The 24,634-nt window shown below is 42.4% G+C and overlaps 1 protein-coding gene across 1 annotated transcript in view; it reads left to right on the plus strand.

Moving 5' to 3' along the window:
- The first annotated feature begins 5,917 nt into the window (after positions 1-5,917).
- The window catches only part of LOC116103624 (guanine nucleotide-binding protein G(q) subunit alpha), a 263,445-nt gene continuing 244,728 nt past the window's right edge, over positions 5,918-24,634 (plus strand). Inside the window, exon 1 of the mRNA XM_031389842.1 lies at positions 5,918-6,292. Coding sequence (XP_031245702.1) covers positions 6,157-6,292 — 136 coding nt within the window. The 5' untranslated portion in view covers positions 5,918-6,156. The remainder of the gene's footprint in view (positions 6,293-24,634) is intronic.

Here is a 24,634-nt window from a genome sequence, read left to right on the forward strand (position 1 = left end):
CTGTAGGTTGACTTGAAAACAGTGCTCTTCCATCTGGGTTTGAACAACAATGTTTTTCTCTGCTTTTTTGACTCCATGATGATGATTTTCCTTGGTGAACCCACTTGAGGCTAAGTTTTGACACAGCAGACAGAGGGAAACAGTCAAGTTCTGATGGGTACCAAATGGCTAAGTGGGGCGGGAAGGTTAGAGGCCATTTTCCTTGTGGCTAATATTCAATTTCTTTGATTACTTTTAATTCTTCTGATAAATGTTTTATAAGCATTGTCTTAGGTAGGGCTTTATTGCTAAGATCATACACCATGACCAAGGCAAGTCTTATAAAGGAAAACATTTAATTGGAGCTGGCTTACTGGTTCAGAGGTTCAATCCACTATCATCAAAGCAGGAACATGGCAGCATCCAGGCAGGCATGGTGTAGGAGGAGCTGAGAGTTCTAAATCTTCATCTGAAGGCTGCTAGCAGAATACTGACTTCCAGGCAGCTAGGATGAGGGTCTTAAAGCCCACACCCACAGTGACACACCTACTCCAACAAGGCCACACCTCCTAATAGTGCCACTCCCTGGGCCAAGCATATACAAACCATCACAAGCATCAATTAAACTTAGTGCTATTTCTAGGTTTCTTATTTTAGTAGGGAAAATAAAAGACAAAAATCCCCTCAGCCTTTCAGAGCTGCACATGAAACTCATGAAAGAAGATGAGTATAATGAGGTGAGTTACTATTTGATTTAGAAATATGGAAATAAGGAGAAGTAAATGAATGCTGTGATCACTCTAGCACATTGATCCAAAATTCCTGCTTTCTACTATTGTCTCATGTGCAATATCCACAGGTAGGCAGGTATGTTCCTACAGGGGCTTATGGACTGGTCCAGATGATGCATGGTGGGGGCCTAGTCAGCCCTGATCAGAACTGTTATTGCAGGTCTGGAGTTTCTAGTTCTTGGTTAGAAACAGAAATCCAGATTTTTTTCTTCTCCTAATTCCTTCTTCTTTCTCTACATCTTCCTCCTCCCCCATCCCTCCTCCTCCTGCTCCTCTTCTTCTTCCTCAACTCTCTCCCTGCATCCCTGCCAGAGTCTCAGAAGCTCATAGTGGCCTCAATCTATGTAGCCAAGGATGATATTGAACATTTACTACTCCTGTCTCTACCTCTAAGTATTGTGTTGGGGTTACAGACATGTCTATAGTGTTTGCTTTATGGGGTGCTGAGGATCGACTCCAGGGCTGTGTGTGAGCCAGGCAAGCACTCACTAGCTTCTCTACACACCTTGTCCCACATTATCCCCTGATGTTCAAGTTCTGACTTTTTCTTTTTAAGTAAGCACCAGAGTCAACACTTCTAGGCACAGAGGTAACTTAGAGTCCCCGATTCTCAAGAGGCTGAGGCAGGAGGCTTGCTTAAGTCCTAGAGTTCCAGGACTGCATGAGCAACATAGTGAGATCCTGCCTACAGAAAAAAAAATACACTTCGCCAGGCACAAACTATATTTGGATAAAGTCAGTGGATTGTCTGCATGCATTTTCAGGGTGTGGTGAAACAAGGATGTCAAGAGGCACCCGTTTTCATCTAGAATATCTTTTGGATGTGCAATGTATTTCTCTTGCAGGAGATACTGCTTGGTGAGAGGTTTTTCATCTTCAAGTTGATCCTGAAAGGCTCCCTCTTTCCATTAGACAACTCATCGTACTTTTTGTGGTTACGAGAACCTTCCTCTAGGTGGTGCTCTTTGCAGTTTTCTCATTTGACCTGGGTCAACTTCCTTCTTAAGGCAGAAACCTATTTTATTTCTTGGACAGACAGTGGTGCTGGCAATTCTGCACAGAGCAGCTCTTTCCCAGCTGACCTAGTATCAGCAGTGTGTCAGACTTATTTCCACTTGGCCTTTTAGGTTCCCCACGCACTGCTTACCCATACTCCCTGGTTGATTTTAAAGGTATTTGGCACTACCACTCCAACTGAGTTGTGCTAACAATTCCTTCTTGGTATATTTGGTTACTATTACACAGTACTTCTCATTTTGCATTGTTTATTTTCTTAGGCATGTGGGCTGTTGATTTTGTATTGTTTATTCTTTTGTTTGTGTGGATTGTCTACCCAAACAGATCAAAAAGTCTTTAGGAGCTCTGCATAGCTCAGGCACCTGGCATAATATACTGCCTGAAAAGTGTTTGTGTGCAAGCGTGTTTGCCAGTGATGTAGGTGGTGGCATGTCTGTGCTTAGTCAACATCTGAAGAATATATGTCCTAGGGCTAGAGGGCTGGCTCAGAGATTAAGAGCACCATCTGCTTTTGCAGAGGGCATTTCTGGGCTCAATTCCCAGCACTCATATGATGGCTCACAACCATCTGTAAGTCGAGTACTGGGAAATCTGATGCCCCCTTCTGGCCTCTACAGGCACTAGGCACACACATGGTGCACAGACATAAAAGCAGGTAAAACACCAACACACATGAAATAAGAAAGAATCAATTAAAAATAATATATGATCTGGGCTGGGTATGGTGGTAAAGTCTATTACTCTCAGCACACTAGAGGTAGATGGATCTCTATGGAGTTCAAAGCTAGCCTTGTCTATATTGCAAGTTCTAGGCCAAACAGGGCCCAATTCTAGTCTCAGCGCTCTCTTGGGTCCTTGAGAGCAGGAAGTCCTTGTTCTCAGGCAGACAGACACACACACAGACACACACACACACACACACACACACACACACACACCACACATTATGAAGCAGCCATGCTAAGTGATTGGGAAAGACACTGCACATAGCCTGCTTTCTGGGCTCCAGCTCAGGATCTCCTTTTCCTTTTCTTCTTAGACTCTGGAATCTCTTCCATGAGACTTCAATATGCCTTTACTGTCTGGTTTTGTTTTGCTTTTTCTTTCTTTCTTCTCCAGTCTCTGAAGGCTCGGCAATAAGTTGGGGTGTGTGGGGTGGGTAGTCTTCTGAACTGGGACACCGCAAGGGAGATAACAGTCTGTTTTCTCTGAAGTTCAGAGCTTGTAGGATTTTGTGGTTTTGCCTTTCAGCCTTACAGTAATTGGCCTTGAGTTCTCAGAATGGCTTATCAACCCACAGTCTGTCTCCAGTGATTTTGATTTGGAATTGTTATTTTAAAGTGCTGTACATACACTTTTATGGTAGATATTTTCTGTTTCATTCTCCCGTTTTTCTTCCCTCCCTCTTTTCTTTCGTTCCTTCCCCACAGGGTATCTCAAGAGGGTAGGCCAGACTGTTATTCCAGATAGGACTGTGTACCTGTACACCGAGCTAAGCCTATGCGTTCCGTTCTTTAGGATACACTGAAATGCTTCTTCCCTGTAACGTCTTCCAACTCTTCCAAACAGGACTATTAATTACCTTTACCCCAGCTTTCATACAAATCAACTCCAGGCTTTTCTTCTGTATTGGTCCAGAGCTGCACCATGCCTTAAGACCACACGCCTGCAGAGTCTGAGGATGCACAGTAGCCTCCTGGGCTCTCCTCTCTGCATATTAACTGTATTTAAGCAGTTAATCCATGCTTGTTGATTTAATGAGCTGGGATTTTGTAACGCGAGCCCCGTTTGGTTGTGTAATTTAGAGTCTATTCTTCTAGAGCACACTCAACACCTTGGTGAGTTCCTGTACAGACTCCATTTGTTTGATATAGGTTATAGGGGCACTGGCTTAGCAAATGCTTTCCAGATCCATCGAAGGCTCACGCTTGGAATTTTCTCTTCCTGGTTCCCTCTTGATGCCCTTATAAAGCTTTATCCTGTGCGTTGCTGGCGTTCCTTACTTCCTGATTTCTTTCCAATGAGTGATACGTTGATTTTTTTTTTTAACCAATTAAATTTTTTTTTTTTTTTTTTTTACCAGTTTAAATATCTGTGCCAGGGGTGTGTCCCTGAGACTGAGACAGAAGTGACAAGACAAAGGTCAGCTAAGCAAAAAATATATTACTGACACCATAAAGGCACAGTTTGTCTCAGGGGCTCCTTAGGAAACCAGACATGAAATGTTTATCATTTTGTTTTCCAGATTGTTGTGTCCGTCTAGGACACACACACACACACACACACACACACAATTCTTGTCCAAACTATTTTTACATTTCTGCCTATGGACTCTGGTTTTTCGCATTTAAGCGTTCATTTTCACAGCCAGTCTATACCAGCTCTGATGGTATTCATATAAATGGGTGAGAGGTTCATCTTCTTGGCTGCCTTGGCAAGGGTCTTTTAAAAAAGCAGAGTATAACATACAGACTTTATGCCCACAACTCCATCTGAGTCCTGGCATAGAGGGTGAATGTACACATGCAGTGTATCAAGGAGGTAGAGAATAAGGCAAGCCAGAGGAGAGACCTTGACGTCCAACACTTGTTTCGTTCTTAATTTGCGGCAATGGTTATGACCTTACATTGCAGCCCAGATCAACAGGAGCAGTTTGTGGAAAGCACAAAATGTGGAGGCCCCGCTTCTATCTATAAAGGCAGGAAACATAGTATGGATCTCCTTCTCTTGATGCTTGAGACATACTGAATTGAATGAACCATTTTTCCAAATACAACCTTGAATGAACAAGATTTTTTTCTATTTATTAGTAAACTATCTCAAATTAGAATTGTAAAAACCAAATAGAATTTTGCTCCAATGATACTAGTTTCTCCACTTTTTCCTATTTCATTCTCTTCCCTACTTTTTTTTCTTTGATAAAAGGTTTCATATTGCTTAGGAAGCAATTCTCCTGCCTCAGCCTGTTGAGTGTGTAGTTTATGGGTGTGAGCCACAACATCTGTCTCTTTCATTTCATTCTGTACTACTCAGAAATCTCCCAGAAGTCATCCTTAACTGTCACGGTGTAGAAGGGTCAATCCCACATTACCAAACTGTATAACACGGTATTATACACTTCAGTGACCCGAAAAGTTGGACCGGATCAGGAGGTTCTTGAAAACTTGGGCAGTTTCGTGTTTCTCTTTAGGATTCAGATTCCTATCTGGAGATACCGAGGACAGTTCCGTCCACAGATCTCTCCGTGACCCCACAGAGCCAGTGACAATCCTTTCTCTTCCCTAGTAAAGAGTATCCCACTTTCTAAGACGGATCTTGGGTCAGAGGCCACTCGAGGCAGCTTCTCCCCAATGGCGATTTAGAAATAGGAAAGGGCGGCAGGGCTGTGGAGAGGCCCGGGGCGCAGCGAAGCGCGTGGGCTCGGGGCAGGGCTTCCGTAGGGCCACCGGCCGGAGGGCAGGCCGAAGCCGCCATATTCTCAACGACCACGCCCCGGCGGCCCGCGGCAGCCGAAGGTGGGTGTTAGCCTGCCGGACCCACGCGAGCGGCCGTGACCGCCGCGCCGGGGCTCTCACCGAGGGAGGCGGCGGCGGCGAGCGGGGCGGGCAGCCGGGGGCGGGGCGAGGAGAGCGCGAGCGGTCCTGGAGGGGCCTCGGCCCCGCCCCTTGCGCTGCGCCCGCCCCCTGCGCCCGCCCTCCTCCCGCCGCCGCCGCCGCCTCCCTCCCGGATCTGTGCTCCAGTTCAGAGAAAGGAGAAAATGTGTGTGTGTGGCGAGGGGGAGGGCGAGCACTGAGCAGCCGCGGCGCGCCTGGCAATCGGGCCGGGTGGGCGTCCGGCGGAGGCGGGGGCGGAGGCGGGGAGCGCGCTGCGGCCGGCTGCCCGGTTTGCGCGCGAGCCGAGTGGGCGCGGGCAGGCCGAGGGCGCCCGGAGCCGTGTCAGGCGGCGGCGGCGGCGGCGGCGGTGAGGAGCGGGCGCGCCGGGCGCGCGGAGCCGTCTCGGCGGTCGCTCGCTGCGGGGCCGCCTCGGTGGATGAGCTCGGGCCGCTGGGCGCACAGCCTCGGGCAGCGTCGGCGGCGGTGCCTGGAGGGCCGCGCGCTCTCCGAGAAGGCGGCGTGTGAGCGCGGCCGGGCGCGGCGGCCTTTCCTCGCGCGTCCCAGGCTCCCGGCCCCCGGCCCCGCTCGTCCCCTGCCCGCCTGGGCTGCGGGCCCGGCCGCCTTCTTTACCGCGGCTCCCCTGAGCTCGTCCCTGACGCGCGCCCGGGCGGCGGGGCTCCGCGGCCGCCGCTGCCTCGGGGGAGCGAGGGCGGAGGGCGTGTGTGCGCGCGTGTGAGCAGGGCGCCGGCGGGGCTGCAGCGAGGCACTTCGGAAGAATGACTCTGGAGTCCATCATGGCGTGCTGCCTGAGCGAGGAGGCCAAGGAAGCCAGGAGGATCAACGACGAGATCGAGCGGCAGCTGCGCAGGGACAAGCGCGACGCCCGCCGGGAGCTCAAGCTGCTGCTGCTGGGTGAGTGCGGCCCTTGGGCCCTGGTGCCCCCCGCCCCGGCTCGCCGCTGCCCTCCCCGCGCGCGTCCCCGGCCCGCACCCTCACCCGCGCGCGCGCACACAGGGGCCGAGGGCCGGGGCTCCCGGGCGCGGAGCCGCGGCGTGCGCTTTCGGTGTCAGCTAGGGCCGTGCTCCGAGCACCCCGTCCTGCGGGACGGCTGAGCGTCCGCGCGAGCGGCGCGGGTGGGCGATGGCGTGCTGTGCGGTGGCCGGCCAGCGTCCATTGTGGCGCGTTATGGGTGGAGAGGGAAGGGTGGAAACGGGGAGCAGACTCGGGTCTGGATTCTGCTAGGAAAGGTGCTGAGGAAGCCTTGGCTGGCGCTCCAAAGAAACCCGGGTTAATGTACTGGGCAGGGGCGGGGCGGGAAGACTGGCCCAAATGTGTTCTGCCGGAGCCACCAGGCCACTGACAGGAGTGACCCCAGAGAGTTGCATGGCCAGTGACAGGCGTCTCTATGAACCATTCCTTCCGGATAAAGATGAAGGATCCGGGAGTGTTGTACTGTGTGGTTGTTGACAGCAGACGGGTATCTTTTGTTTAATGAGGCGACCCAGATGTATGCCTGAATTCACAGCAGTTTCTACTGGAAACCAGCAAGCCTCTCAGTTACTCTCCTGGAAACAAACAGAAACCTTTTGTTTAAAACGGACATTTTAGTATCTTGCCATCTGGGCTCCAAGAAAAACGGGAAGAGTGAGAGAAAATTTCCCTCTGATCTCGTTAAAAAAAAAAAAAGAGACAATCCAACATTCTGCCTTAACATAAAATTAGCAAAAAAATGCTATTTTCAAATAGGAACTATATTGATTATTATTTCTGAGAGAATGTTCAGAATCAAGCGATCAGGGTTCATGTACAAGATAGCATGACATAACTATTGCTATTGTGGTAGGAAGCATGAACTGCTTTGCAGGAGCAGGCCTGAAAAATGTCTGCACTTGTGTTTATTTGTATGAGTAAAAATAACGCTTCTCAAACATTTCTATAAGAAAACGATATTGCATTGTTAGTTGGGATTTGTGAACACTCCCTCCCCCCTTTATTTTTTTGCTATCTGGAGCATTCCATCTGCTGGCTCCAGGAACCCATTACCTTGGGGACTGAACTGCTTATGTACTGGATGGCTTATAGTCAGGAGCAACGTATCATAATCACAGATGGTTACCAGTGTTGTTTCCTTCCCTTAACCTAGGTCTTTATATTGAGATCCAGCTAGGTAAATGTGTACATGTAAAGTGTTCATAAAGAACAGAAGGCAAGGGGCTGAATGGAAAGATGGGTCTCAAGGGAATAAGCAGGGCAATGGGGAAACTGGGTAAGCCTGCACACACTCATCATTTCTGTTTCTTCTCATGGCTGAAAATGGGATGTCTTATCATTTTTTTTTTTAATTGAGAAGGAAAAAGCAAGGGCAAGTGGAATAAATATATGGTGTTCCAGTATACAATTAAGAGGAAAAACATGTGTTTTAGAGATTTTCTCTTAGACCTGGCTTTTAATTTTCTTTTGTTTACAGTCTTCATATGTTTGTGTTTAGCTAGGAACAGGGCATTTGAGGTCTCGTTAACCAAAGTTGTTTGCCTGAAATTTGACAGCTCGAGGTTTCCCAGAAGCTATGAGTTAGGTTTGTCAGAGGGCCTAGGTTTAAATGCCTGAGAGGGGAATACACTTATAGAGATACTTAATTACATGCTGTGTATTTTAATAATATACCATGCCTTAAAAAATGAAGGTGGAAATGATTTCCCGAGGGGAAAACCCCCACAGTTCTACTGCTAAGAAAGTGGTAGGAATAAGTGTGCGGTGGCCCTCCCTCACTGATTATAGATCGGAGCAGGTTTTAACCTGGCCCCACCTCACCCATCAAAGACAGACTGTTAGAGGTGGCAGAAAACTTGCCATTTATTCAGCACCTACATTCATGAGCAACATTTAAAATGGTTCTCTGTCAGAAGTGGGAGCCCTGGACATCGTTAGCAATCACGGCTGCCCTCGGTTGGGATAGGCTTCTTTCCCAAGTGCAGTACCCACACTATTTGTGTAGTCATGATAGACATTAAGTGTAAATTTCCCTCTGTGTGTCTGGGAATGACTTTAGCAGGAAAATGAGTGTTGAATTGAAAAAGGGAGTGTTTAGGGGAGGGGCTCCTTCCTGGTCTGCTGCCTTGTGAGTAGTCTTCATTTCCTAGTTCTTTCGTTCATTTTACCAACATCCATCCGAACGAGATTACAGAATGTATTTCATCACATTTTAAAGTTCTTTTTATATCTTTGATTGCTTATTTACATGAAAGGATCACACTTGTGTTGAAGTTCTGTGTAAAATTGTTTTCAATGTAAGTTTTAACTCAGGGTTGACACTCATGGAAAGGGTTTGTTCTGCAGTGGTGCAATGTATTGGTCACCTAATTACTTACTTATTAAAATATAGCCGAATCATAAAACTGGATATCTGACTAGATAATCAAGTGTGCCAGTAAAATTTGGGCTCTTTTGAGCCATCCAGCACGTATGCCAGTGTGTTCCACATTTACTCTATAGCGCTTATACGTTTTGATCTCCTTCTTCTTGAAGAATAATCTCGGACATTTCACCACAGTATAGTTTCATTTTAACTTAAGTAACTTTTGTCTTATTCTATTTAGTTTCTTCATATTAGTGTTTGTTTTCTTTGACACCTCAAAGAAAACTTTGTATTCTATATAGGATATAGTAGAAGATATTTGATACTTAACACTTACTAGGTGTAAAAGTATATTGTCTTGCCTATAAAGTTGAATATCATGAATATTCATTAGATATTTTTGTTGGAGGTACACAGATCCCAGCATTTAATTACTGATTTGTCTTCAAGTCTCTGAGGAACAAATAGCTCTGAATGTCTGCTTTAGGTTGTAGATATTCATTAGGAAATTTTATTCAGTTTCTTAAAGATAGCACATCTCTCCTCATTGACCTGTTCTTTTTACATGTGCTTAAAATCTTTATTCTGTAGACCTTAGTCATCAAATTAGCAATCCCTTTTTATTGATGGATTCTTCCTATTGAAAGCAGACAAGTTTAGATTATTCTTAAATGGAATATGCATTTGGTTTTTGAAAGGAGTAAGATAGACATTTCAGCCTTTTTATGTGTTCCACTCTACAAGCTCATGAGGGTAAGATTGTATTCTTTTGTTCTTTTCTACAGTCCAGCTTCTAAGACAGATCTGCAAGAGTGGTCTTAATCAGTGCTAGCTGATAATTGATTTTGTGATCTTGAAAAAAAAATCACATATGCTTCTTTGATCCATGAGTTAGATGTGTTTTATGCTGGGTATGTTAGAATGGGAACAGTATTTGATACTAGGAATCAAACCCAGAATCTCACATTTGGTAGGCAAGTGTTCCAACATGGAGCCCCCACTCTCTTTTTACTTTTTGAGACAAGGTCTCACTAAATTGTCAAGGGAAGCTTCAGATTTGTGTCCTCCTACTTCATCCTCTTGACCAGTTGAGGCCCAGAGTCAGCCATGCTTATAGAATGTCAGTGTGAGGAAGGCCAGTCCATTCTATACTTTGATTACTGTTTACTGTATAAAGGCTAGTTTATACATTTTATCCTTTTATGTATGCTTTTCTTCCATTATGCATTGATCATAGTAAAATTTTAATAGTCCTTCTCGGACTATCAAATGATTCTTGTGATTAATGTACATTGACATGAGGGGACTTCAGCGGCTTAAGTACAGACTGTTAGGAACTGGTATTTGTATTGAAAGTTGCAGGCGTAAAGCAGGAAGGGACATGAAAGGCTGGGAGTTGGGGCTGTGTCCAACTTAAGTTGGCCTTTTGCATATCTAAGTCCCCTTCCAATTCTCCCTCAGTAGCTGTCAGGATTGGTTGCCCTGAACCCTCGAATGTAAATATATTGGAGATATCAAAGTATGGTATTGCTATAAAGACTGACCATTTTTTTTTTCTTTTCAGTGCTTTTTTATCTTTAAAGTGTTTAGTACGTTTTCTAAATATCAATGTTTGTTGGGATGTATTTCCTCCTTAAAACAAACAAAAAAGAGAAAACAAAGTGTTTATATCTGAATGCTAAAATGGGATGTCCCTCAGAAACTCAAGCCGTAGGGGCTGACTGTGACAGAGTCTTCAGAGTAAGACTTTTCGTGGAGCTATGTGGATCGCCTATCTGTCATATATCTGTCAGCCTTGTACTAAGTCATTTCCTCAGAGAACTTTGGCCTAAATTAAAACCCTGCTGATGGTTTTTCTGTGAAGTTACTCTGTGTAAATCTGTTCAAACATATGTATGTAGGGGTAGAAAAGAGAACCAGAGCAATCTAGTAGCTGCTTTGTTCCCAGGAATAAATTTGGTAGCTTCTTTTTTATTTAGAAAAACTGACTCAGTTCCTCTTTACGAGGTGTTCAGTTTTCAGAAGGTTTTAATAAAGATGGTGTTTATATTTCAGATGAAATTTTAAGGACCTGAAACAGCTTTTGTAACTATGAGGCTATATGTGCCATACTAAACTTAGCAGGAAAAGGGAAAAGATTTTTCTTCATGATCCAGGCAAGCTTTGTAGTAGAGAAAAAATGAACAGGATTTTTCAGGATGATTTTGCTCCTAGAATCTGTGTCGGTTTTTCTTTGAAGGGAACTGTTACTCGGTTGGTGTTAGTGGACTGTTGATTGGTTGTTGAAGTACTGACATAGAGCCAAGGAGATGTCTTGAAAGAGAAAAGCCATTTTTAGGTTGGGAATGTTTCTCCTTGAGAAGGCAGAGGGGCTGTTTGCAGACCTACTGTGGAGTGACTGTCTCCTGCAGACCTGGTGTATTGGGTTGAGGAGGATGCATAGATTTGTAGTAATAGATTTAAACTCTCATTTCCTGGCTGAAGAAGCAAGCAGTGACAATATTCAAAGGGAAGCTTCTACAATGGCTTTTAGGTAGTCATTAAGATTTGTGCAGAATTAATCCTAGGGAAGTGTGAAATAGCAATAGCAGGCAAGATGTACGATTGTTGGTAATTAAATCTGTGGCAGTAACTGACTGCACAGTAAACAGAACATTTTCTCTTGTTTTGCTGAATGGAGTAACATGAGGGAAAGCTATTCTCAGATCCGGACAACTGTTTTGTGTCAGCAGCTGTAGTTAATGTAATAGAGGACATTCCATGATCACATTTGATCTGTTATGTCACTGATATGTACACGTCTGACTGATTTCTTATCTAATGAGTGGCAATAAGGCAAAAGGACCTACACATATTGACAGGATGAATTAGAGTCTAAAGTGATTGTGAATCTACATTATACAGAAAAATAAACAGATATTATGGTACTATGAGCTCCAAACAGAATTTGCCTTGTTAGTTAGGTCTGTGATCAGCCTTCATAGCTAGGTGTCATTTCTGAAGACAGCGTTGAATTATTGCTAAAAGCCTTTACTTTTTACTTTTTTCGTGTAGGAGATTGAACCTAAGGACCCAAATGTGCTAATCCACGTGCTCTATTGCTGAGCTACACGTTAAGCTTCTTTATAGTTCAGTATTAAGAACAAAATTAGCATTGTCCATAAATAAAATTATGAAGAGCTCTCAAAGCCATCAACTAAACAGATACTTACAATTACTGGAAAATAAACTTTTCCTACAGAATTTCTTCCTAGCCATATATTAAGAAATAACAGACACCTATCAGATGTTGTCCACATAAAGAAAATATTAAGCGCTTCTGTGTGCAAAGTTTGTGCTACATGAAATGCTGCTTAGTTATGTGCCAACAGGAAGGACAGAGCGAGTCTCCAGGCTTGTTTTCTCTTAGTTGTTGTCTGTGTTGCCTTGCTGGTTGTTTTTTTCTGACGCATCTTCATAAAAAAGCAAAGGCAAAACGTGTTATAGGCCACTTGTAGGAGCCCTTCTGGAATTACCTCAGGCGGGGAAAGTAGATGGTCAGGAGAATTCGAATTCCTAAATGTGTATTATTTCTTCCAAACCGGCCATTTTTTGCTTGTAACTGAAAAGCTGCTGATGACCCTTGGTCTGTTTCCTACTGGAATGGAAGCTCCTGGAGGGTCAAGATGGTGGGTGACTCTTGGATCTTTATGTTTTAGCATCACACCAAGCCTAGCTGATGTGATTACCTTGACTTTAGTTTCAGTTACTAGGGGTGTGGCGCCAGCTGGATTCCCACTAGAAAGTAGAGCAGTGGGAGGGAATAGATGTCACTTTCCTGCTTTTCTCTAATGGGTATCATCTGCATGTTCGCCATTTTCCACTCCTCTTTGTTGAGTAGTGCCACCTAGGGCACACAGTAAGAGGCTTTGTGCTTTAGGAGGTGGAATGCTTGTGGTTTCTCAGCTTCTCCTTCACTTTCTGTTGAGAATGTTTCCTTGTCACATTGCTTCAGGGTGAAAAGTAGTAGATACAGCTGTTCCACTGGAGTGCTGTTAGACACACAAGACCTTTGAAATTTCAGAATCCCTTACTCATTTATTGCAGGGTTAATCTGGGATTGTGACCAGTTGGATTGCTTTAGAAACAAAGTAGTTTCAAGTAAGTGTTTAATGGATTGTGGTGCATTGGGGTCTGAAGTGTTCTTAATGTCATTATATTCCTGAAACCTCGCAGAAGGGAACGATAATTGATCTACAAATTAAGGAAAAGGAGGCAGAGTCAGGTGATTTGGCTCTGCTACCGGAAGTGAACAGTTACGTTTAGAGCCCAGTATGTGTATTTCTTGGAGATAACCTTATGATCCCCCCCATCCCTGTTCCCCTTTGGAGTATTGAAAACATGAATGAATTGCTTTGTCTAAGAATTTGCTTTTTTTTTTTGGTCATTACTTGTTAAAAGCTAGAATTAGAATTTCTTTCGTGTTTTACAGCCATTGTTTTTAATATTCCTTTTTTACACTGTCTTTGCTGTATGGGCAGCAGCGTTATCCTTGGCCTCTTGCCTGGCATTTAGCACTTGGTAGCTGCAGCTTCTGGAGAGGTGCTTGAGCTTTGCTCACATTCAGGCTTACCGGTGTGGATACCGTACCCAACATGAATATTACCCATTCATTTATTCTCTCATACGCTAGTGAGGGTCCTTACACAGCCCTGCACAAATATTTTCTCAGACTTAGAGAACTTCCCGGTTCTGTCAGACATCATGTGGCAGTGAGCTGGTAAGGGAAGTTGGGTGTTTTGACACATTACAAGGAAAGGGTTTTTGATCAGTAAAGGAGACGATTGGCTTTCTTTTGCCCTTGTACTATGGTCTGCAAAGCAAAATACATCATTACCTCACAGAATGTCAACTTCTTCCTTCCTTTCCAGAGGGCAGGGACTTGAGATTGGTTCATGATTACCAGCAGAGAGTTAGTGAGCCAGTGCAGGATAATCTAATGGGCTGCTGGGTTTGCAAATAGGATACCATGTGTTTGCTGGAATGGGGATGGTCCTGTGGGCTGTCAGCATGTGTGATGCCACAGCACATCTTCCTTATGCAGTGCTTTGAACACTCTGATTTCAGTTACTTGAGTGCCATTATATCGTCTCTTTCTGATTGCATTTCTGTACAGATCGTTAGGGAGGATGTGTTTTTGTTCTATCCAATCAGCTGGGGGTATACTCTTTCAGGGGTACATGTGTGTGTTTCAAGGTAAAGATGCAGTAGTATTTTTTGCCACCTGCATTGATATTTTAGCATACTTCACAGAGTGCTTGCCTTGTAATAAGTGTATATCCTTTCTGCACATGGCAGATGCAATTTTCCTCTTGTCCTAGAGAGATGACCCACTTCCTGTGACTTGTTCTAATAATACAGAATGACTTTAATTCTTGTTCATAGTTTGCCCTTAAAAGAATTGCAGGGTACTTAAGTACTTAACTCTTCACTCTGTAGCTCTTGCATATTTTTGAGAATTCACAAGTCACATAATGGTTTGAAACAATGGCAGATTGGCTTTGTGAAATAATCAAATGCTCTTATGGTGTGTTTTGGATAGAGAAGCGTATCTCCCTCCAACCTGTAAAAGGCGTTCAGTATTCCTGTCCTATTTGTCCTGATTTTTTTTTTCTCCCTTATAGAGTTATCTTAGGGGGTAATTCTATTCATTTGTTTAGTTTGCTTTTTCTGTAGAGACATAGAATGAAGAAATTAGGGGAGAAAGATTTCCAAGGACCATGTGAACTTAGAAACTCTTCTTTTTTGTAACTTTGGATCTCAGTTACTTTGCTCTGTGGATGAGGGGTCTGAGTATGTGGGAATGGGGAGGGCGCCGCCTCCCATTTCAGGAGCTTTACAAGGAAGCATTGCTAATCTAGTGGGCCCTGCTGCCTGGCTTGGATTTTCTCTCTCCTTGCTGCTGTAACTCCAGTGTGATACAAGCAGCTCTGCTAGTGGTGGTAATGGGATGGACAGGGTGCTAAATAAACAAGGCCTGAGAATGAGGCCTTAGCTGTCCATGTCCAGCGCTCCCTCCTGCCGCCTGGCGTGCTGCTGATAGTAGCTCTGTCTTCACAGGGAGTGGTATCAAAATCCTTCTGTCATATCAGCATGGGTCTCCTGCTTCCTGCAGGAAAGGCAGTATCCTGGGCGGCACAGGGGTGGAGCTTGAGAGGCCTTGCTGTGCCCTGTCTGCTTATGCAGGGGTCCTTTTTTTTTTAACTACCCATGCCAGCTTCCTCTGACTTGGTCCTTTGGTTGTTGTCTCACTGGGCTTACAAATAATCTCTGCTCCCCATTTTTTGTGAGTGATCACTGGTGGGTCTCATGAGGTGGGCATTGAGGGCTTCATATTCCAAAGAGGGATATGGTGCAAGGGTTGGGGCAGGGACAGACCTCTTTTACATTTGAAGCTAGCAGGAAAGATGCATCCAGGAAAGATATATCAGTAAGCAGAGCATTTGTGTTCATCATCACTGTATCATGGTACTCTATCTTCTTAGGGCTTATAGTATACACAGGAAAATATCTGTGACAGGGATCTGTATAGAAAGAATTTCATACTTTTTTGTTTTAGATGTTTGATGCTCTGACCTCTGCACCATTCTAGTTGGCATGTGCACAGTTAAGAGGAACCTCAAGAATGCAACTTCCTATGTCACTTGTCTGCATCTCTAGAAGGGCTGTGGTCAAAGAAGCAACATCAGGACTCTCACTGAGGTCTTAGGAAAGCTGAGAAGAGCCAGATTCTCCAGAAGTGCCAGGCTGGTAACTGACACTGCCAAGACCTGCTTTCCTTGGGCTGCTGTCTTCCTGTAATCTTAGAATCAGGCTCTTGGCTTTGCTCTTGGGTTTGTGGTTGGACAGTTTTAGGGCCAGAACAGCCCCAGGGCAGAGGACAGAGATGGGATCCAAGGTGTAGGGAAAGGCAGAGGGTGCTGCTGTGGTAGGGCCCCATGGCTGTGTCCTCACCAGTCTCTGGAAGGAGAACACTACCAAGGAGAAACATCAGTCGTTTCCTCTGTGGCCTCAGTCATGAAGAGCAGGCCAGTGCTGCATCTCCAGCTCTCTCTAGTGCATCCCTTGAGCTTCCTTCTCTCCTCACAGTGCTGTTCCTCTCTCAGATGGTGAACAGGGAGATACACAGTCAAGGAAGCTTGGGTTTGGCTTGTGTTTTAGTCACTCTCCTGCAGAGTAGAAGTATTCAGCACAGAGCTTATGCACAGCAGAGTCTTAGAAAGAGCCATCCACATTTAAAAAGAAAGTTTACAGCCTGGCTGCACCATGGCTTTTCTTAGTTTTTGTTTTCTGACAACTCTTTGAGGTACTTAGAAATATGTTCTGAGAACCCTGCTCTCCTGTAATAAGTTATGAGGGGGTGTCTTGAGCCATCTTTGTCCACTTGTCCCATCTTAAGTGCTGGGTTTATAGGCCTCGGTCACCATGCTCAACTCAGTGTGGTCCTGGGGATGGATCCAAGACTTCCTGTGTGCTCCTCTAGTTGAACCTTATCCCCGGTTCTCTAGTGTAGACGTTAAAAAAGACTTGGATATGGACCTGCACACTGAGCACTGAGCCCACAGCAGGTGCTTGCTGAGCATCTGTTCTCTGAGTGAATCACCCCTGCCTGCCCTCTTCCCTAACAGTTTTCAGGAATGCCCAGTATCTAATTGAGACCAGCATTGAAAATGGAGCTGCACAATAAAAACTGCATGGGATTTCTTGAGTCAAAATGTGGGAAAATATATTTTGAGAAAATGAATAATTTGAAAGAACTGGGTGTTAGAACAAAAAGATGCTTGACACCCGTCTCTAGTTTCATGACTCACTTTTTGATGGAGCTAATGATTTGCCTTAACTTAGCCCTTGTAGCATGTTCCTGGCTTATGGTGATGAGTTTGGAGGGGAAGGAACTTGCTGTGTCCAACAATCAATGCTCTGTGGACATTCTTCCCTTTAAATTTTGAGACAGGCTCTCACTCTATAGCTCTGGCTGTCCTGAACTCACTATGTAGGCCAGGCTAGTCTCAGATTCACAGAGCTCTATCTGCCTTTGTCTCTTGAGTGCTCATTTTTTTTTTTTAAGATTTATTTTATTTATTTTCTGTGTATGAATACACTGTACAGATGGCTGTGAGCCATCATGTGTGTGGCTGTTGGGAATTGAATTCCGGCCCTGCTCACTCCGGTGTAATTCACTGTAGCTATCTCCACATGCACCAGAAGAAGGCATCAAATCTCATTACAGGTGGTTGTGAGCCACCATGTGGTGGTAGCTGGGATCCGAACTCAGGACCTTCGGAAGAGCAGTCAGTGCTCTTACCCGCTGAGCCATCTCGCCAGCCCCTCGAGTGCTCATTCTTACATTTCTTATATTGGGTCATTTAAGATGTTCCCTTAGAAATGTTTATCAATGCTAGACACTGTCTCTTATCACCAGTGATAGGTGCCATAGCTTTTCCTGGATTCTAATTAGCATCTTGCATTTTCTTGGTAGAGTTGTTTCATTACAGGAAATGATAAAACCAAAGAGCTTTGAAAAACATATTTTTTGTAGGACTTGTGCTCCAGACCATGCATACGTTGGGAACTGAGTCTTCTCTAGGGTTTTCCTATATCCCTAGAGTCTATAAATTACTCCTCACATTAATATGTATCCTCTGAGGGGCATCAGTAGACCCAAGTCACCTGGTTACAGAATTAACTTTTTATATTTATATAAATTTAGTAAAAGTATTCTTCCTTGGTGGTATTGAATTTATATTGACTTATTCCCTATTTAGAATTATAGATCAACATAATATTTTCTCAAGTGGTTTAGTTTTTTCTAATATAGTAAAAAAATGAGAAAAACATTGCACTTAATATAAAGTTTAAGTTTGAGACAAGAAAACATTTTTTTTCACTTGAGAATTTTCTTATACTCTATATTTTTGTTAACCTTTGAGTATATAACACTGTTTATTATATTTTTGTCTTTTTTATTTTTAGAAATGTAGTTTTTTTTACACACAATTGAAAAAGTGGTTTTAAAATTAATTCATAAATATATCCAGAATGTTTCAATATAATCTAAGAACTAGGACCTTTTTCTGGGTACTGTCCCTTTCTGTTCTGTTGTATTTTTTAGTGTTTCTTGCACAGCTGTGATCATGTGAACAGTTTAATACTGTTGTGAGCATGTTTTATGTGGTGTGAGCAGAGTTCACATTTACATCTGAGATGTGTATATGATGCTCTGTGTAGAGAAATTATATGAATTTGTTCAATTCTTCTCTTTAAAGAAATATTTTACTCTTTGCGTATAAGTGTACACCATATGTGTACTTGGTTTCCATGGATGTCAGAAGAGGGCATTCAAGTCCCCTGGAGCTGGACTCACAGATGGTTGTGAACCACCGAGTGGGTGCTGGGAACTGAGCCTGGGTCCTCTGCAAGGACAGCAAGTGCTCTTAACTACTGAGCCACTTCTTCAGCCCAGTAGTTCTCTGTTTTGACATGTAGGTTTTCTGTTTCTTTTTCTCCTCTCTCTCTCTCTGTCTCTCTGTCTCTCTGTCTCTCTGTCTCTCTCTCTCTCTCTCTTTCTCTCTCTCTCTGTCTCTCTTTTCTTTTTGTTTATTTATTTGTTTGTTTTGGAGACAGGATCACCCTGTAGCTCTGGTTGTCTTGAAACACTATGCAGATCTTGCTGGCTTCAAACTCATAAGAGTGATTTCAAAGAGCCTGCTTCTCTGCCTTCTAAGTGCTGGGGTTAAAAACATTCACCATAATGCTTGATACTCAGTGTTTCTTTTTCAAATAATACCTGATGAAGTTCTGGGTAGGTAGGTTTTTTTTTTTAAACAGTTGATATATATAAATTCTATTTCTGTGTCAGAAGATATGAAAAAACAATATGATTCTTAAACAATTGTATTTAATTCCCACTGTGAGCAGTATTATGGGGAATCATTGCATTTGAAATCTGAAGATCTATATTCAATGATTAGTGACAGTTATCATGGCCATATTTGTTTTTAGTTGAATTTTTCATTTTTTTTGTTGTTGTTTTTTTGACTTGTATCCTCATTTCTTTTGCTTATTTATGTGCTCCAAGCATACAAATGAGATTTGCTGGGGGCTGGAGAGATGGCTCAGTGGTTAAGAGCACTGACTGCTCTTCCTAAGGTCCTGAGTTCAATTCCCAGCAACCACATGGTGGCTAAAAGCCATCTTTAATAGGATCTGATGCCCTCTTCTGGTGTCTCTGAAGACGGCTACAGTGTACTTGTATACATAAGATAAATAAATATATCTTTTTAAAAAAAGAGATTTGCTTTTTATCATATTTACTGAAATTGATGTAACTTTTATTTGTTGGTTGATTTTTTCCCCCTGTTTTCTGTTATTCAGTGTTTTTTTTTTATTATCAAGCCAAATTTGTCCATCTTTTGGTATATTCTATTTTAAAATAAAAATCTTATTGTGTTCTAGGTACTGCATGAAAATCTTATTTATCGTTTTGTTTTATATATGCATGTATGTATACATATGCTAAATAGAATTTAGTGTTGTTATTATTGTGGTATGGTTCTTTTTGAACATGGTAATGAAGTATGCATGTCATTCACATTGTCCACAAGGTGTTCAATATGTAATATTTTATTCAATAATATGTACTGTGCATTATTATGTTAGTATAGAAACCTCACATTATAATTACAGCTTTTTAGCATTGTAGTGTTGTGGTGTATATGTGTATATGTCTGTATATAGATCTCTGTGGTTGAACCCAGGGTCTGGCACATCCTGGGCTATCCCCAGTGTATTTGAATCATGTAGAAGGTGGCTAGTTTGCATCAGCTCATATAAGCTGCTTCTACAAGTTTCACTTCAGCTTTACAAAATCCGGTGCCTTCACTTTGGCAGTTTGAAATTAGCTGTGGTAGTACCATAGAAATTGGCAAAAATGATACAAATCACAGGCCAGGAGAACTGGTTATATTACTGTTTGTACTTGATGAATTTTTACTTTAATTCCATCTAGACAGTTTGAGAAGCAGTGCTGTGGTGAGTGTTGTAGGGGATGCCTCTCTGTACACTTGTGTGATATTGCTGTAAGCTTATTTAACATTTGACTGTTTTTCAGAAGCGTATACATGGGGTTGCTTTCATGCTTGTTGGCAAGTTACTGCTTTGGTCCACTTTAGCCCCCACTGGATTATGACAGTCTGACACCCATTAAAATGATCTTGTATTTATTCGCATTTTATTGAACAGGCTTCTGTTGTATAGTCTAGGTATTCTTTTCTAAATTGCCTACAAAACACACTAACAAAAAAATGCCCCAAATTGTATCTTCAAAAAAAAAAATAAATAAAGAACCCTAACAAATACATTAGTTATTTAATTTAGAATATTAAGAATCACTTTATTTTATTTTTTATTTTTATTTAAAATGTTTTTTTCTTGCAGTATATTTTGATTATATTTCTTTCCCTCTTCCAACTCCTCTCAGATCCTTATCCAACCAACTTTATGCTCGCTCTCGCTTGCTCCCTCTCTCTCTCTCTCTCTCTCTCACAAAACACAAGTATGAAAATAAAAAACTAAGAAAACAAAATGAAAAATAATTCGCGCAGAAAAAACATGGAGTTCGTTTTATGTTTGCTAGCTCCTCCTGAGCATGGGGGCTACTCTGAGTTTGGTTCATGTACCCAGTGACACTCCATTCTAGAGAACTGGTTTGCCCTTTGCCAGCAGGTATCAGTTACAAACAGCTTCTTGGTTGCGGGTGGGACCTTATGTCTATTTTTTTCACTCGGTGTTGGATCCCATCTGGGTAAAATTATACAAGCTTGGTTTTGCAGCCACAGTCTGTGTGAGCTCTTATGTGCATCATTTCTTTTGTGTCTAGAGGAAACTATTTCCTTGAAGTCATCCATCACTTCTGGTTCTTAGAGTCCTTCCACTGCCCCCTCTGCATAGATCTCAGGGTCTTGAGGGGAGCCTTTGATGAAGGCATCCCATTTAGGACTGAGTGTTCCAAAGTCTCTCATTTTCTATACGTTGTTATTAATTCCCATCTAGTGCAAGAAACAGCTTCTTTGGTGAGGGTTCGTGGGTACAGTAATAGGTCATTAGGAGTCATTTTATTTCTGTGTTCCTTTGGCATAATAATAATAGGAGGTTAGGCCCATGGCCTATTGAGTGTCAGTTTTTTGGTGGCATTAGCAGTTTCAGGTATGGGTTCTATCTCACGTAGTGAACCTTAAATTCACATTGTAAAAAGTGCTAGTTATTCCTGTAACATTAGTGCCACTGTTGTTCCAGTGGCTCTTGCAGCCAGGACACTGTTGTAGGTTCAGGGCATGTAGCTGGAAAAGTGTTAATTGCTTTTCTTCTGTGGTAGAATGTATCTTTCAGCACTGTGAACACTAGTCAGCAGGGTGAAGCTTCTGTATTTGATGGCATGAGTAAGTGCTGTCTTTAGCAATAGGGCCTTATAGCCAGGCTGTAGAGAACAACCAGTTGCCTTGGCAATAACCTGTGATGTCTGAGTGGGAGGAAAGGCGGGGTCCATAGGGCCCCTTTGGTCATGATGTAATCATGGCACTGGAGGCTTTACTTGCTGGCATAAGATGTCCATTTGGGGCATTGTCTACCCCACTATACTGTGACTTCATTTAGATTACTTTCATGTATGTATATATTTTAGGAAGCTTTTATAAAGTAGGTTTCCATATGGCTTTTCAAATGGACTTAGTATTAGCTGCCACTTATTTAGCATATCTTGCTGGGATGTGCTACCATAACTGGCTTAAAATCACTTTAAACTTAAACATTAATGTATTTATAGAACTTTGAAAGGATGCCCCAGGCAAAAAATCCCATGGGGTTGGGTGAGAACAGTCAGACCATCCAACAGACTTTGGTGTATGTAAAGTTGTACTGAGCAGAGAAGTGTCTAATTATGTGAAGCCTCATTTATCAGTTTTCTTTATTGCTTCTACTTTCAGTATCAGAGGTTAAGAAACCATGGTTAAAATCCAGGGTCATGAACTGCTCTCTTTCACTTGTACTGGGAGTTTTACAGCTTTACTTGGGTGGTGCATGCCTCGTTTTGGTCCAGTTTGGTCCAGTTTGACTTGATCTTTGCATCTGGTATCAGGTAGGGCTCTGGCTTTTTTTTTTTTTTTTTTAATTTTGTGTTTGAGACAGAACCCTTCACTATGTTGCCTAAATTGGGCTCCAACGTGCTGTGTAGCTTAAACTAGCATCAAAATCATCTTCCTCTAGCCTCTTGTATTTTTGATTTTATCATGCATACTTGTTTTTTTGGTCACTGCCACATATTTGTCTTTTCTCTCTTCCTTCCCCTCTTTTTTCTCCTCTCTCTCTATCCCTCTTAGTTCCTTCCCTTTTTCAGTTTTCTTGAGATGGGCTCATGTATCGGAGGATGTCCTTGAACAGCCTGCTCTTCCTGCCCCTGCCTCCCAAGGGCTGGAATTGCAGGTGGGCTCTTTACATTCAGCTTGACTTCTAATTTTATTGATCTGTGGCCCTTGAATGCTGTTGGCATGTTCTTTACTCAATCCCTTTTGTTGTATTTGTTCTAGGTTTGGTACTTTTTTCTGACTGATTAAAATCCTTCAGTTCTTTAATATTTTCTTAAGTCAGAACTGTTGAAGGCTTTGCATATCTCTTCTCTTTGTTATCTTTGTTAGAAATTCTGAAATTATGATATTCATCATTACCCCTTTCTCTTTAATTTTTGGTTTTCTGGGACAGCCTCATGACATATATGGACTATCCTTGAACTCATGTTCCCCTGCCTTAGCTTCTTTAGTGTAGTGATTGTGGGAATGAGGTTCTGTTATTTATTCCTTATTTTATGTCTTTTAGACAGAATATGACCTTTACTGTTTTCATATTTTAGAATTTGTTACAGCCTAATATACAGTTGGTTTTTGTTCTGTGGACATAAAATATGTACATATAGACACATGATTATTAATGGGATTAAAGGATTGTGCCACCACACTGGACATTTTCTATTCTATTTACTATTGGTACTTTCCAAGTTTTACAATTAATGAATTAATTTTGTTTGTTGTTTTGTTTTTTTTCCTCCTTTCTGTTTTGCATTGTAGCCAAGACACAGATCTATCTCCTTGTTCTGCGTCAGAGTACTGGGGTTAAAGATGTAGCCTCCACCAGCCTGGACTACAGAGTGAGTTCCAGGACAGCCAGGGCTATACAGAGAAACTCTGTCTTGAAAAAAAAAAAAGATGTGGCCTCCAGGCTGTGCAGTCTAATTTTAATGTTAATATTTTGGTACCTTATTTAGCTTTCAGTAGCATTACACATGTTATTTCTCAGCTATCATCTTCAGAGAAGACGAGTGTTTATTATGTTCCCATCCTGTGCGGCACGCAGACTTGCTTACCTGGACCAGCAGTGGGCATACTGTTCTCCAGTCCAGGATACTGATGGGGGCGGGGCATGCTGCCTCTGTTGGAGGCTGTATTCAGATAAATCTCTTTTTCTGAAAGCAAACATACTGACTGTGACTCACTAGTCCCCGATCTGTATAATTTCTCATCTCTGCTTTCCCAAGTGGTTTATCTGTGTGTTGTGCATTTTATTCCTGTTGTTTATTGTAAACATATAGGCAGTACGAGGCTTAAAGCTGTTTTTCATATCTTCCTGGTAAGTGGTAACAGTAACATTTTAATTTATGCATATTTTATTTCTGTAGCAGTCTTTTTTTCAGAGACAGCAGTGAATGTATGGAGTGATGAACAGTCTAAAAACATTATAAACTTGTGAATTATTAAGGGCTTTTTTTTCTTGGTCTGTGTTTTATGGATGGTCTTTTTAGTGGCTAAACGTAGAAAATACTGTGTTCCCTTAGTTGGACTATATCAGGTGTTTGTCAGTAGGTTCTTCAGGACTGCTTCTGTGTTCACACAGTTAGTTAACCTGTTTCCTCTGTTCTTCCCAACCATTCAGACACTGCATCTTTATCTCCCTGGCTTGCCCTTCTGTTGCAGAAAGGCTCTCCCTTTCCTCAGAGCCTTTTGTCTGGCTCCCAAGGCTCTGAAGCCTGCCTGTAGTCTGTGCCATCTTCAGGGTTTGGAAGATGATTGAACAAAATGTCTTAACATGGTAGGGTTCATATTTTCACAATGTTTTAAGAACTCTTTAACACTTTGATTTCATATTGAATACTGAGATCAGCAGGAGAAATTATTGCAAGTTAAGTCTAAAGAACTTTATGTAAGTAGTAGGAGGACACATATTGCTTGTCATTTTGTTTCTTTCAGAAGTTTTATTATATGTATATTTTGTATGTAGTAAAACATTTAGCATGAGTTCTTTGTTTAAATTAATATACTTATACTATCTCTATCTCCCAGCACTAGGGATTTGAATCTAGGGTCTTGTGCATGCTAGGTAGGCACTCTGTTGAGTGACACCCTCAAACTTGAGATAGTTTTCTTTTTTTTTTTAAATTTGCCTGGGCATAAGAAACACACATGATATCTCTTTTATAGCCATGTTATTCACATGGTAGTTGAATAATATGTTGTCTCTGCTGACATCTAAATTTGGTAAGAAGTCAGTCTGAATACTTTTCTTTCTGATTGCCTTTTTAGATTTGTTTACATAATGTGGGGGCCTAACAACATCCGCAGGTTTCAATTCTTTTTGTTTCCTTATTATTTGCCCTTAAATATGCTTAAATAAAAATATATATAATCCATATGTACATTTATTCTGTAGTTCAAGGATTTCCCCTAATGTATGATTTCTTTTTACGTTGCCATGGTAACTTTTTTCATTATACCCACTAGTCATTCATAACTGGGTTTCTGTGGCTTCTCTACCAGAAC

The sequence above is a fragment of the Mastomys coucha genome, unplaced genomic scaffold (assembly GCF_008632895.1).
Source record: "Mastomys coucha isolate ucsf_1 unplaced genomic scaffold, UCSF_Mcou_1 pScaffold21, whole genome shotgun sequence".
NCBI classification, from domain to species: Eukaryota; Metazoa; Chordata; class Mammalia; order Rodentia; family Muridae; genus Mastomys; species Mastomys coucha.